The sequence below is a fragment of the Pollicipes pollicipes genome, unplaced genomic scaffold (genome assembly GCF_011947565.3).
Source record: "Pollicipes pollicipes isolate AB1234 unplaced genomic scaffold, Ppol_2.1 Scaffold_3447;HRSCAF=4054_pilon_pilon_pilon, whole genome shotgun sequence".
Taxonomy (NCBI): domain Eukaryota; kingdom Metazoa; phylum Arthropoda; class Thecostraca; order Pollicipedomorpha; family Pollicipedidae; genus Pollicipes; species Pollicipes pollicipes.
Genome location: NW_023596297.1, coordinates 6,959,557 through 6,973,303, shown reverse-complemented (window position 1 = coordinate 6,973,303; position 13,747 = coordinate 6,959,557). Strand labels below are relative to the sequence as shown.

General features: G+C 52.3%; 1 protein-coding gene and 1 long non-coding RNA gene across 2 annotated transcripts; both read left to right on the top strand.

Moving 5' to 3' along the window:
• Positions 1-2,213: 2,213 nt before the first annotated feature.
• On the top strand, positions 2,214-4,749 carry LOC119091557 (vacuolar protein sorting-associated protein 37A). Its single transcript, XM_037214367.1, has 4 exons — positions 2,214-2,296; positions 2,974-3,163; positions 3,881-4,034; positions 4,559-4,749. The coding sequence occupies exons 1-4, from the start codon at positions 2,214-2,216 to the stop codon at positions 4,747-4,749; spliced, it is 618 nt and encodes a 205-aa protein (XP_037070262.1).
• A 583-nt stretch (positions 4,750-5,332) lies between these two features.
• Positions 5,333-13,041, top strand: LOC119091804 (uncharacterized). Its single transcript, XR_005093439.1, has 2 exons — positions 5,333-5,477; positions 11,830-13,041. It is a non-coding gene; the product is annotated as an uncharacterized LOC119091804 (long non-coding RNA).
• Positions 13,042-13,747: the final 706 nt, after the last annotated feature.

Below are 13,747 nucleotides of genomic sequence, written 5' to 3'. Positions count from 1 at the left end.
CTCTCACTCTCACTCTCACTCTCTCTTGAGGATCAATACCTGGCCCTAAGTGGCAAATTCGGATCTCTCTGGCAGTTCAGCAGGCTCTTTATGACCACCAGGGGCACACTGCCTTCATCGTCACTTAGAAATATCTGGTCTTTTAAAGTCTCTTTAAAGTCTCTTCTGACGCTGCGGATGTATTTCCCAAGCAGGGACGCGACAGAGGTTTACATTTGTCGGGGGCTCTGAAACAATGAGGAGCACTGCGTTGATCTGGGGTCAAAGTGCTTACCAGTGGGTCCTGTGGCGGCCAGGGCCTCGGGTCAGGCAGGGACAGTGTTCAAGGGGGCCCGAAAAAGGGCCCAAAGGACCCCTCGGGACCAATGATTAGGGGCCCAATTTGAGACCACAGGGCTGGACTCCCGAATACCATTCAGTGACCCTTTTGCGCCCATCAGAACGTTCTCTGAATCGGTGAGGACCTCTGTGTAGTTCAGGCACCACCACTACCGGACTGGTGGAGACCCCCGGGGTCTCCAGCCATCTAGTGAGCCATTCTCGAAATGAAGTGGCCTAAAACTGAGATGCTCTTAAATGGGAGGGAGGACCTGGCCCCTTGTATGATTAACTCGGCTCCCAATGGCCCGGGGCCCCTGGATCCTGGGTCCCCACTTTCCGAAAGCGATCTCCAGCTCTGTCCAGTGCGGCCTTGTTTGGACCGTGCCGTCCCTGCCGGAACTATCACAGGGTTGGCGATGGTTTTTTGGGTTTATGACGTCACCGTAAGATCAGAATAGTAGGTGGATCGACAGCTGTACCGCAACAGACAGCCGTATCTTGAAAAACCGTGTGCATATTTATTCCGGTAGATCGAGTATCGCGCAAGGGACGCGTTAAGGTTTACGTCGGAGGGGGAATGGGTGAGTTGGGGTGTTAAGTGAAACGCTATTTTTTTATCATTATGAGACACGTCGAGCCAAATCAATCTGCTCGAGGTGTTAAGGAATGCCTTGTGCGTCTGCTGATGTCAATCTTTAATGAGTTTTGTGCTTGATTCTGTTAATTCGGACCGTTTTAGGAAGTATGGGGCCTGCACCGTTGACACCTCAGAACTTTGGTTGGCTTCACAGCAGACTTCACACCCTCCATAAACCCTGGAGGCATCACAATGGTTGTGATGCTTTATGTTGAAGTATGCCTTCAAATGTTTCTCTTTCCCCCGGGTGGGCTAGTGCTTATGCACCTTACGCACTGTTTTGGGTTGTTTAGTTATGTATCAATGCGTTGTCTTTTTCAAGCCTTTCTTATTTTCAGGGGTAGGAAGTGCATACGTGCCATTTCAAATGAATATTGCAATGTGCTTCACTTGATATTCTTGCTATATGGTGAGGCTAAGGAAATGTACCACCTCTAGCCATAGAAGCCCTTATCTGGAAATCAGTGTTCACTGAGCTCTGCCCCACTCCAGCACATGTGCGGTATAGTTTATTTGCATGTGGGTGTTTTGACATGCTAAGATGCACTGTTCTGGCCTCTAGCATTGTCTTTACTCATTCAACCTCTTATGAGCCCCAGGAATTTCTGCAGAAGTTGCATCATGACCATTATAGTCATCACTTCAGATCATATCATAACCATTTGTAGGTCATTCAGACCTATGCATGATGCCCTAGAGACATGATATGGATACTGCCATCCCATTGGCCACATGGTGCATGAGGCCAAGATAAAAGAATCATTGAATTTTTTGTGTCTGGTGTACATCAGCAGATTTTTTGCATAAATGAAATTCAATTAGCTATAAAGCAATGCTGTGCATGGCATGCAAGTTTCAAGAACAAATCACCTTAAATGCCACATAATACAGGAAGTTGGACAATGGCTCTAGTTACGGAGACTGAATGGGTGATGTAGGTATGGAAACATGAGTCAGCTAAGCATTTTTTATGTGGTGTGGTATTGTAAGTCATATCCATGTAAGATATTAATAATGTGTAAGTTTAATTATGGAAAATTGATGATGCAATGCTTATCATGTGGCCAAGCCTCTGTGTACCCATAGCAGCACATTTTTTTGTGGCTTTGTCACAGATGTTTCTGGTTTGTTTGACATTGTGACAAATGAGCAGTTCAAATGTGAGCAAAAGGCTCCTTACCATGCAGAAAATACATCTTGGAAATGATTCTGGGGTGTGATTGTGATCAGGCTTTTGTTTTCCTCCAGGCACAACATGTTCAAGAGTATATTTGGAAGAGACTCTCCTGATGTTTCCAGAAGCAAGCAGATAAAAACATTGCGGATCTACAACAAAGAGTGGGTGATATGATTTTTCATTGAAAAATAGGTTACATTTCAGCAGTCACATAGCTTTCAGTGATGTTCCCCTTATCTTCTCTGTATTGCTCTGTTCTAGCAAAAGCTGGAGAAAGGAAGTCAATCCATGTTGAAGGAACCATTTCATTGAATTTTTAATTCCACAATGTTGTCTGCACTCAACCATGGTGTTGAGAATTTGCCTGCATGTTAGCATTCCAATGTGCACTGCAGGAATAGTATTAGAGACACATTTACAGGTTTTTACTGTGTGGGATGTGGTAAGGATGGGTGTGCATCTCACTGAAGAATGGTGGAAGTATTATTAGCTGGTGGGCATGTCCCTGACTTTATTGCGTGTGCAGTGTGACGGAGGTGACGCGGGACCAGGAGCACTGGGTCATTAGCTGGTGGGCATGTCCCTGACCATATTGCGTCTGCAGTGTGACGGAGGTGACGCGGGACCAGGAGCACTGGGTCATTAGCTGGTGGGCATGGCCCTGACTGTATTGCGTCTGCAGTGTGACGGAGGTGACGCGGGACCAGAAGTACCGCGTCATTAGCTGGTGGGCATGTCCCTGACCGTATTGCGTCTGCAGTGTGACGGAGGTGACGCGGGACCAGAAGTACCGCGTCACTAGCTGGTGAGCATGTCCCTGACCGTATTGCGTCCGCAGTGTGACGGAGGTGACACGGGACCAGGAGTACCGGGTCGACTTCTCGGTGGACGGCGCCGCGTACAGCGTGAACGTGTTCCTGCCGCCGGGCTACCCGGACGAGCGGCCGCTGCTGCAGGTGCGGCCGCCCGTGCGGCACCCCTGGCTGGACGCCGCGCAGCAGGTGGTCGCTGCGCCGGGCATCGTCAATGTAAGCAACTTCCGCCCGGCTCTCGCGTGACGCGTGCTGGCACGCTCAACGCTGAGCTGCGTGTTGGAGCTTGACATGTGAAGTGGCATGGTCTCGGAACGCCACGGGTGCATGCGGGAACACTGCTGACCAGTTTCTTTTTGTTTTACTCGGCATGTGTAGTAGCGAGGCCACCTGGTGTTGGGAGGGGGGGGGGGGGGGGGGTCAACGTGAAAACGATTCGAGTCCGTGGTTGTTGATTGGTTCGGACATTGAGTATTGCCCTCTAGTTGACTAGCGACTTATTCCGCTTCCCTCGAATCAAATTGTTCTGTTTCAATAGCCGTTGTATCACCGGATTTAGACGGAAGCCGATCTTAGACCCAAAACGGCTAGAGAACGCTTAAAGCTTCGGCAATATTTCACAATGCCGCGCGACTCATTCACGGCATTCATTGACGCGTGGCCTTCAGCCCCGGATCGCAGCCGCTGCCCCCGTGCGTGCGCCGCTGCCCTGTGCGTGTGCCGCTGCCCACGGTTGCTGTGCCGCCCCGTGCTGCCCCGTGCCGTGCTGTGCCGCTGCCCCGTGCGGTCCGCTGCCTGTGCCGCTTGCCCCGTGCGTGATGCCGCCTGCCCCGTGCGTGTGCCGCTGCCCCGTGCGTGCGCCGCTGCCCCGTGCGTGCGCCGCTGCCCCGTGCGTGCGCCGCTGCTGACTGACGGCTAACCTCTGTGTCGCAGTATACGAAACACTGCGACCTGGGCCAGCTGGTGCAGAACATCGTGCACGAGCTGGAGAGGAAGCTGAGCGGCGGCACGGCGGCGGCCGCCTCGCCGGGCTTCTCGCCCGGCCTGTACCCGGCCGCCGGGCCCAGCGTGCCGCAGCCCGAGCAAGGTGCGCCACAGGCTTTGTGTGTGCTTGTGTGTCGCGGCAGTGTTCAATGCGTTGCTGCCGAAGCCTGGTACGACAGGGTGAGCCGTGTGCGGGTTCGATACAGTGTACAGTGTGTTGCGGTCAGGGCCTGATATATATATATATATATATATATATATATATATATATATATATATAATTTGTTTGGACCTTTAAGGATTCCTTTTTGTGAATTATAGCTGATCTCTACCATCATTTTGGGATGTTTGAATGCAGTCCAACGCAGACTACATGTTAGTTGAAAATACACCAGTGCATATGATGCTCAAGGAGCTCTGGAGAGGGCCTGGAGCACCTGGATTCATTGCTATTTTGCTGAAAGCAGTTAATTAATCCCTTGCAAAGTTCTTGTTTATGAGCAAGTAGTTTACTGCTTATTCCTTTGAGCAGCATGTCCTCACAAGCCGTACTTTGTGCAAGTCGGGGGAGACCACGGCTCTGCCTGTTACGCCGGCAGCCACCTGAGTTCGTGCCGCTGTTGTCAGATTTCCCGGAGCTGGCGTGCCTGAGTCAGGAGGAGCTGGAGGAGTTGCTGGAGGACGACGACCGGCTGGAGCAGCTGGTCGAGTCGCTGCCTCCCGTCAAGCCGCTGCTGGCCGACCTGCAGACGGCCATGGACAGGGTGGAACGACTTGCCGGTGGGTGTTGGATGTCGTGGCCGCTTTTGAAGCCGTGAAAAAACACTTCTCGAGTATTCCTGAAAACTTACGCCTTGTGGCTCGTGAGTGATTTACTGTGGAGAAGTCACTCGGCAGGGATACAGCTAGTGGTTCAGGCAACCGGTGGGTTTTCCCAGGGCAAGTTGCGCTTGTGTACTGAAAAATGCATATACATGTACATGTACAATGCTCTGTAACAAAATATAGTTAAATGATCTACGAACCACTCGCAATACAATGCGCACCTGGAAATACGAATGCTGCCATTGCAGACAGAGCGATTTAAACGAAGCCGCTCAGTGTACAGAAACCATGCATTTGGCTTAATCACTCGTTAACGCAACTCACAATCCTCACCATTTACGTTCTTGATTTTATCGCCCAGCTAACATCTCTGCATGTTATGGACGCCTGTCAACAAATGCTGCTGTCGGGGACTGCGTCTGACCTGTTGGCCGTTGCCCCTCGCCCAGGTGAGGCTCTGTCGGCGGCGCCGGAGCTGGCCGAGCGGCAGAGGGCGGCGGCGGCCGGGCGCGAGGCGGTGCGCGCCGAGCTGGGTCGGTTCGAGGCGGCCGAGCGGCGCCACGGCCAGCTGACGGAGCGGTACGCGCCGGCGCACCTGGCGCGCCTGCTGCAGATCTCCGCTGCCGAGGCTGACGAGTGTAGCGACCGGCTGGCCGACCAGCTGGCGGACCGCTCGCTCGACGTGGACGGCTTCGTGCGCCAGTTCATGCAGCAGAGGACGGTGCGTGATGGGCGGGGCGGAAGGGGCAGCACTAGATGATGCAGCGAGGTCGGGTGCTGCAGTGTGGGGTGTTTGTGAATGGGGTGGTGTGCAGGAGGGTGCACAAAGCTTTAATTGGGTGGGACGAGTAAGTTCAAGTCAGCATAGGGATAAGGTTAGGGGAAAACATCCTTGAAAAAGTATGGTTACCCAGTAGAAGTATTCTATCTGAAACTTAGCTAAGCGTTGGCGGCGGGACGTGCTCATGGCTCTCCAACCCCCCCCCCCCCCCAACCCTCCCCCTCTCCCGCATCGAAACCCACCTCCATTTGGCGACCGCGTGTGTGGCCGGAGTTGCGTGGCAAATGTTGGGAGCCTTTGAATCATACGGCAGCTGGAATCTGTTCATCACCCCGGAGTGGTCAATTTCTCACGTTAGCGACCATCTGCAGTTCACGTAACAAATAGGAACAATAAATCTTGCGATCTGCCTCGTCCAAGATTGCTGATCCAAGTGTTCCTGAATTTACGACAGGCTCACCCGAGGGCTTTTGAAACTCATTTTGTGATCGTCCATTGCTGGTGCGTTAATGGCTGTTGCCGTGGCGGTCCCTGACCCATGACATTCGACCGCCTAGTATGAACAGCGGCCGATGGGCGAGGTGACCTTGACCTTTTACTCGATCTTGTGCCTGGCCGTGGGTGGGCCACGCGACCAGCTTACGCTCACCCAGCACCAGACCCTCCAACTCCGGGCCGTGCCTGTCGAGGGAGACGCTCCCGTGCCAGCGGTAGCAGGGGCGGTGCCAGGTGGAGAGGGCCGGAAGCTGGGTTCGTCCACAATGAATCGCTAATATGCCAAGTCATTATTCGATCTCTCAAGCCGAGGCGCCCAGATCTTCGTGTGGCACTTCCTGAGCTGTATCAGTGTCAGACATATTAACAAGAAGCGAGATGTGGCTGTCAACTAGCGTCCCTCTACGATTGCTAACTGTCGTCGGGTATAGCAGCCCCGTCGTTGCAGGCCAAGTTCAAGCTCTTTTCCGAGAGGATGCGGATGTGTCCCTGTGGTTATTGGCGCCGCCTTTGGGGCTAGAAAACATTTAGGTTGAAATCCGTGCTACCGCAAAGCGGTGTGCGACATTAGCCTTTTATACACATCCAACAAACTAGCTTCGTCGGATCGGAGATGACATAGACGACCTTGATCATCAAGCTCAGTATGTAACTGCCGGATGGTCCAGGCAGTGTCACTGGCGGGTGATCACGATCTCGGTGAGGTGAACATCACGCTTGGGTCAAACGGGCTCCGACTGAAGGGCATGCTCGTGACGCACGGGCTTCACTCATGCAACATAATGCATCCTACGTATAGGCTATCTAACCCACCAGGTGACATGATTCCTGTGAACAGTGCCACTGATGTGCTGTGTCGTGGGTCGCACGGTGCCATCCCATTCCCCATATTTATGGAGCTCTAAAGATTAAGCCCAAGTCGCGAGCTGTCCTGTCACGCTGTCTGAAAAGAACAGGGTGGCGCCGGGAGCATGGATCAAGACAATGTCGAGGTCCTGATGTGGTTCTCCGTCTCGGAGGTGCTCAGTAGCAGTCGTGACCGAGATATGTCAGCAAGAAGTCAGCTGACTTTGTGAACTGAAATATTTGTGACAACTTCAAACTCGTTTCTCACACAAATCTTGTCATAATCCATTCTTAGGTATAAATTCTGGCAACCATAGCTTCCTCATTTTTTACCATTTTCTGTAGGCTGCATATTTATAAAATGATCTTCCGAGTTTCCTCAGCTGGCCAAAGCCAAATGCAAGCAGAACTTTAGCTGACCCAAAGAGCTAGCCAGAGGTGACTGTAAACAAACCGTCGGCTGTCAGGATCATGCAACATAGGTGCCACCATGATTCATTAATACTGGTATATAGACATGAGAGGTCAGAAATTTGATATAGGTTAAAACTTCAAATTAAATGTATATATATATATATATATATATGTGTGTGTATGTATATGTATATGTATGTATATATATATATATATATATATATATATATATATGTATATATATATATATGTATATATATATATATATATGTGTGTGTGTGTGTGTGTGTGTGTGTGTGTGTGTGTGTGTGTGTGGTGTGTGTGTGTGTGTGTGTGTGTGTGTGTGTGTGTGTGTGCGTGCGTGTGCGTGTGCGTGTGCGTGTGCGTGTGCGTGTGTTTATGCATGGATATGTGTAGACCCTGTAGGCAAGTTATTCTGAAAGTGGCGATCTAAAAAACGACAGCTGACCAGTCATCCCGTAGGGCCCGTGTTGTGGCCTCGGTTCCACTTAACCGAGTGTTTCTTTTGCCTTTGAAAAAAATTACTTCGACCACCGTAATCAATGCGCATTTCCGTGCAGTTGGCTCCTGTGTGCTCCTTCCTGCGACTTCCGATAAAAGAGATAATCTGTTTCCCTGCCAGGTTAAGATAACTCACTTTTTGATCTATATTTAATTAAGGCGCTGTTGCGCCGATTGGACGCATCCGTGTGCGCCGTCTATGTCGCACAGGGCCGACGGTGCCGCAGGGCCCGCCGTCGTCAAGCCCGGGCTGACTGCGACCTCCCGCGCTATAAAACCCTGAGTAAGCAGATGAGCGCCGCTATCAGACGTGACTGCGGAGATGATTGCGGGCATCGGATAGCTAAGGCTGGCCGTTCTGGCATGTGGGGATGCCTTTATCCCATCACAGGCAGCATGAAGTAGGGTGCTGCTTTTCCCAATGCGAGCCCGGACGCCTGAAACCGCCATTTTGTGGGAGTGAAGGCGTCCAGGGCAACGAGCGTCCCACGGACATCACAGGATGTACCGGTCAGACTGCCACGAGCTGCTAGCTGCTCGTTGCGTGTGTCCCTGGTTGGTTGGTTATCTCTGGTACATCGTGTCATTTATGAAATTATCAAAATCCACTTATGATGACGGCGTTAGCGTTCAGCTGTTCCAGAAGTGTTTCAGTGACGTTGGGCATGTCCTGTTGGACGTGTCCATGCCCTGTTGAACGTGTCCAGTCTCGTGACTGGACACGTTCCTCAGTAGTGAACTAGCTTCCTTTAACTAAGGACAGAAGACGCATCCCTTCGGGAAGGCGCTGTCCCTGATGCCAAGACCGTACGGTGACCGTGGGCTTCTTTGTGGAGCGGGGTGGGGTCTAGCAGCAGATGGGGCAAGCTGTACATTCCACAATACTCGCACTGCCCACTTTTCCCTGCATGGCCGTGCTGAATAAGAGTTAACCGTATCGCAGTGTATTGGACGGCCGTCATCAAGTTATTTCGAGAAGAACTGCGAGCTTGGAAAGTCACATAAAAATGCAGGCAAGTGGAAAATATTGCGCTTTTAGCCGCGCTCTGTGCCGGCCAGTGGATTCCTGTTAGGAAACAGAGCATTACATTCAGCAAGGCTCTGCTCAAGATTGCTAGGATTCTAATAGCATATGGTACTAGGTATTGTTCACGTCAAGGCGAGGACGAGTTCATATAGCGCGGCCGATGACTGGCTGCCTGTGTCGCGCGGTTTTGTGGACGCTGGTGTCGTGGCATCCCAGCAGACGCGGCGCAGGGCGGCTGCGGGATTTCAGGTCGGTGGTGGCAGTGCGTGGTGATTGTTGGGCGTTGCCCCGGCCTCCGCTGTCTCTGTCTGGTCTGCTGTTCCACGCGGCTGTCGCGTCCCGCATCGCAGAAGCGCTAGTCCGGCAAGGCCGCTGTTGCAGTGACAAGGTCATTGAGCGACTTGATAGCCACAAGTGGCGGGGCTATCAGTTGACGCATCAATCAGACCCTTTCGAGCGGCTAGTTGAGCCTGAGTGCCCACATCTGAGCTTGAACCCGCTGAATCTCCTAGATTTGTTACCCTTGAAATCTGACTGATTCTCGAGGATACCAATCGTACCACAACATGCTCAAAGGAGCAGGGGTCATGTTTTGTGGAAAGTATCTCGAGAAATTAATTATCTTAAAGTTAGGTTGTATGCAATCTCTGATTTTATGTTGTAAATCAAGCTGAAATATAATGTATGTGTCCCTGTCGGAATCAATATATATGCTGAGTGAACACTGAGCGTTCGCAAGTGTTTATTTGTGCGCTTTTTCAAAGCCTCAGTCTAAAGAGCGTTAGTAACGGTGCTTTTGCATACTGTTAGTCCACATCTTCCAAATGTCAGTTATGACAAAAATCCACTCAGGGAAATATATTTTCGGAATCTACATTATTGGTAGGCAGGCGAGTTCAGGCTATGCGACAGTACTCGAGTGCGCGGGTGTGCCATACTGAGAAAGGCGACGGTGATAGCGACATCGCTGATTGGATGCACTGTGATGCGCGTTATGATCCATTTATATTTCAAAACTCTTGCGTGTAAAAGTGCGCAAGCGGGAACCATTTTTGTGGAGGCGATACGGCCCGAGCGCGTTCAAATAGCTCGGTGCCTCTTAACGCCAGCTGTGATGTCACGATTTATATGACTGATGTCAACTGAACGCTTCCTTGCTGACGCTGATCACGACTGTCCATGGTGATATCAGGTATCTGATGGAGAAGCACGTCTGCCTTCCCCCGCGAGATGGCTGGGGCTGGGGGACAGAAAAACCCCATTTCTGCTATGTGATGTGAAGTTTTGCGGCTTACATTCCGATTCGAATTTATACTCGAGAATTTCATTGGCGTTCGGGTGCTCGGGAATCTACAATAACGGTATATCTCTGGCAGCCTCGAGATGTTCAGAAAACGGCTACCTGGAACCAAACTTGGTGGTTCTGGCTGCAGCTTCATATCTATATACGAGACAATTGCCAAATTTCGCATAACGCTCGTAAGGCCACAGCCACGTGCACATACGAGCGCAAATGTATGGCAGTACGATTACCTACTGCTGTCTCAGTCGCATTGTTTTGGTTCCGTTTTGCTACGCCCCTGGCTGCCAAAAGCCCGTTAACTCGCCTGTGTAGCTGTACTTGCCTCACGGAGGAGCCTCTATTGTGTAGTTGCACGTGCCTCACGGAGGATCTTCGCCTTTGTAGTTGTACGTGCCTAACGGAGGGCCTTCGCCTGTGTAGTTGTACGTGCCTCACGGAGGACCCTCGGCAGAAACATGTGACTGCACAGCTGATTCACAGTCGGCGGCGGGCCTCCGGACCGGCGCGGCTTCATGCACCGGCGAAATCTGCGGAGTGTCAGCGGTTTACATGTTAGGAAATCGCGGCCAAAGTTCTGCGAAACACAAATACTCTGTGGGTGGATAGTGGTCAGCATAAATTGGGTTTTACGCCGTCATTTGGGTCTCCACCTCGCTCTGTTTAGGCGACAGCGTGATGTATTCAAGATCGGTCTCGAAAAACGTTACATCGTTAGCCTGCCGATCGATTGCTGACGCCGCTGAGGATCGGACAGCGCTGCTGTGCAGGAGTCATTCGCAGACGGTGTGCACGCCTGCATCGTGCAGCTGGTTATCACTGGGTTATCTGCTGAGATTGTCGAGGTCTGGAATCAATTCCGACAGACGTCTAAAAAAGTGCCTGGTTGGTGCGCTCGCATGACCGCACGCGCGACACCGCATGCGTTGGCCGACGCTTTCGCCAGTGCGATTGCCCGTGTTTTTTTCCGAGTGTAAATGCGCTGATATCGTCTCGCTGTGGCGCATAGTAACGAAGAGATTAGCTCCATTTTTTCCGGCAGTCGGCGTTTTTTGGCGAGTAAAAAATTTACCGTCTCCCGCGTAAAGCCAATGGAGCCCGTTTGTGCGTACCATACACGGCACGTCATGGTAAGCGGCGTCACATCGTACCAAAATGCATTGCATCACAAGTCCTCGAGGTCATTGATCGTTCGGAACTGCAAAAACACTCAATATTCACTGTAGACTTCAAAACCGTCGTATCCCCGGTGGATTTAAACTTTTTTATACAGTACGTTGCATTCTGATGATGCCGGGGCCAAAACAATGCAGAATTATTGTAACGCAACACGATGACTTTCAGCAAAAGTAATGGCGTATGTATTGGGAGAGTTAGATGCAGCTGTCTACGACTTTGATTTAACATTAGTCTTTGGTAGGCCTTATGCCCGTGAGAAAATACTACGACAGATATGAGTGTTAAGCGATGACACAGACCTATGCCGTGTCCCTTTTTATCACGAGAGGACAGCTTGTGCCGGACCTCAAGCCATTATCAGACCTCTTGAAATAATGTACCACAGCTGCTCCGCCCAGTACTGTACTCCTGTATCGTCCTGCCGACCTTGCGTGGACGGTTGCCGGCCGCAGGTCCGCTTTGGTCGTGTGCTGAAGGGGAATGACAGCACCGTGCCGTATCTCTTGCAGCTCTGCCACGCTCGGCGAGCCAAGCAGGAGCGCCTACACGCCCAGCTGAGGGAGCTCGACATGTCGTGGGCCTCCTGAGCCAAGCAGGAGTGCCTGCACGCCCATCTGAGGGAGCTCGACATGTGGGCCTCCTGAGCCAAGGAGCAGCGCCTGCACGCCCAGCTGAGGGAGCTCGACATGTCGTGGGCCTCCTGAGCCAGGCAGGAGTGCCTGCACGCTCAGCTGAGGGAGCTCGACATGTCGTGCGCCTCCTGAGCCAAGGAGCAGCGCCTGCACGCCCAGCTGAGGGAGCTCGACATGTCGTAGGCCTCCTGAGCCAGGCAGGAGTGCCTGCACGCCCAGCTGAGGGAGCTCGACATGTCGTGGGCCTCCTGAGCCAAGGAGCAGCGCCTGCACGCCCATCTGAGGGAGCTCGACATGTCGTGAGCCTCCTGAGCCAAGGAGCAGCACCTGCACGCCCAGCTGAGGGAGCTCGACATGTCGTGGGCCTCCTGAGCCTGGCAGGAGCACCTGCACGCCCAGCTGAGGGAGCCCGACATGTGGGTCTCCTGAGCGCCCCGCTGCGCCGGCCCGCCTCAGCGGCGCTGTCGAGCGGGCTGCCGACCGTGTCAGGGAGACGTTCTGAATCTCTGCCCCAGCACCGCCCTGCGTGACGTGACGTGACGTGACGTGGCGTGACGTGACGTGGTCGAGACTCGCTCCCATTTGGTGCCGTGCGTGTGTGCGAGTGTGTGGGTCGACTCTCCCGCTGCGCTATCCGTGCAGGCCCGAGTGTCCAGTGGCGGTGGCTGGCTCAGTGGACGGCATTTGGGCTGTTCGCACGTCCTGACTCAGCGGTAGCCCGATCTGATTGGACGAGACGTGGTTTTGCGCGGGGCGTGACCGTATGTTTGATCAGTGGCCACTGTGAACGGAAACCGGAGGGATGTGGTGTCGGCGCTGTGCCGCGCCTTGTGTCGAGACGTATCTGATGAAGTCATATCCGGGACCGGCGTGGGGCGCTGCCCCTGATGAGGCTCCACTGTTCCGTGTTTTCTTCAGCGCTTATGTTAGGAATGTGGTTTTCATCCATGTACCAATATTGTATGACCTCGATTACATAATTTATATGCATTGCTGGTATGTGCGACAGCTCAGGCCTGCTAGGGGATTGGATGCACGAGTCGGTGTTCACATATTATGAACGGATAAAATAAAAGGCTCTAACATGTTGCCGTTGCTGGATCGCTCACCTTTACGGTCTGGGATGGGTTTTAGTTGTTTATTATTGCGCGAATGTCTTCCAATGCGCAGTTACTGCGTAGTTTATGCAGTCTGCAACACGCATTCATTCTAAGAAGCCACGACGCCTGAGGCCTTTGGGGAAACCAGAGCCACCAGAGGCATAGGATTTGATTTCCTGGAGATCTTTGTCGCCTGCCCCTCTTGTCAGAATGAGAGACAGGCGACGCCACATAGCCTCAGCTGCTAGGTGCATCGTAAAACATCTATGAGGACACCGCGTTTCAGGAAAAAAGCCAAGCGCATTACAAGGTGCGAAAATTCAGTCCAATCTAGATGCGAAAGTAACCGCCATGATATACGAATGGTGGGTTCAGTAAACCCTGATATGCATGCAAATGGCCCACGTCCACTTTTTCCAGAGACTGATGGATCCCTCCATCGATATTTGGGAGAAGATATGACAAAACGAGTTAATGTTGCACAACACGACTCGGCAGACTACCCACTGTCAGCTTACGTACAACAAACCAGCAGAAAGCTAGACTCGTAGGCTGCTGACCTTGCAGTGAGTGGTGCGTCATTGGGGCTTTACGATGCTACTGAGGTTTATGATGACGCCTGCCTCTCATCCTGCCGGATTGGTCGGGTACCGCGGCGAGTCAGACGTCACAGCGAATATTTCAACGCGCTTACT

What these genes read in the sequence shown, in the direction of transcription:
- LOC119091557 (XM_037214367.1), top strand. Translation starts at nt 2,214, where the DNA reads ATGTTCAAGAGTATATTTGGAAGAGACTCTCCTGATGTTTCCAGAAGC. An exon ending in TTGCGGATCTACAACAAAGA is followed by an intron (nt 2,297 to 2,973) that starts GTGGGTGATATG and finishes TTGCGTCCGCAG; the next exon opens with TGTGACGGAGGTGACACGGG. An exon ending in CGTGCCGCAGCCCGAGCAAG is followed by an intron (nt 4,035 to 4,558) that starts GTGCGCCACAGG and finishes CGCTGTTGTCAG; the next exon opens with ATTTCCCGGAGCTGGCGTGC.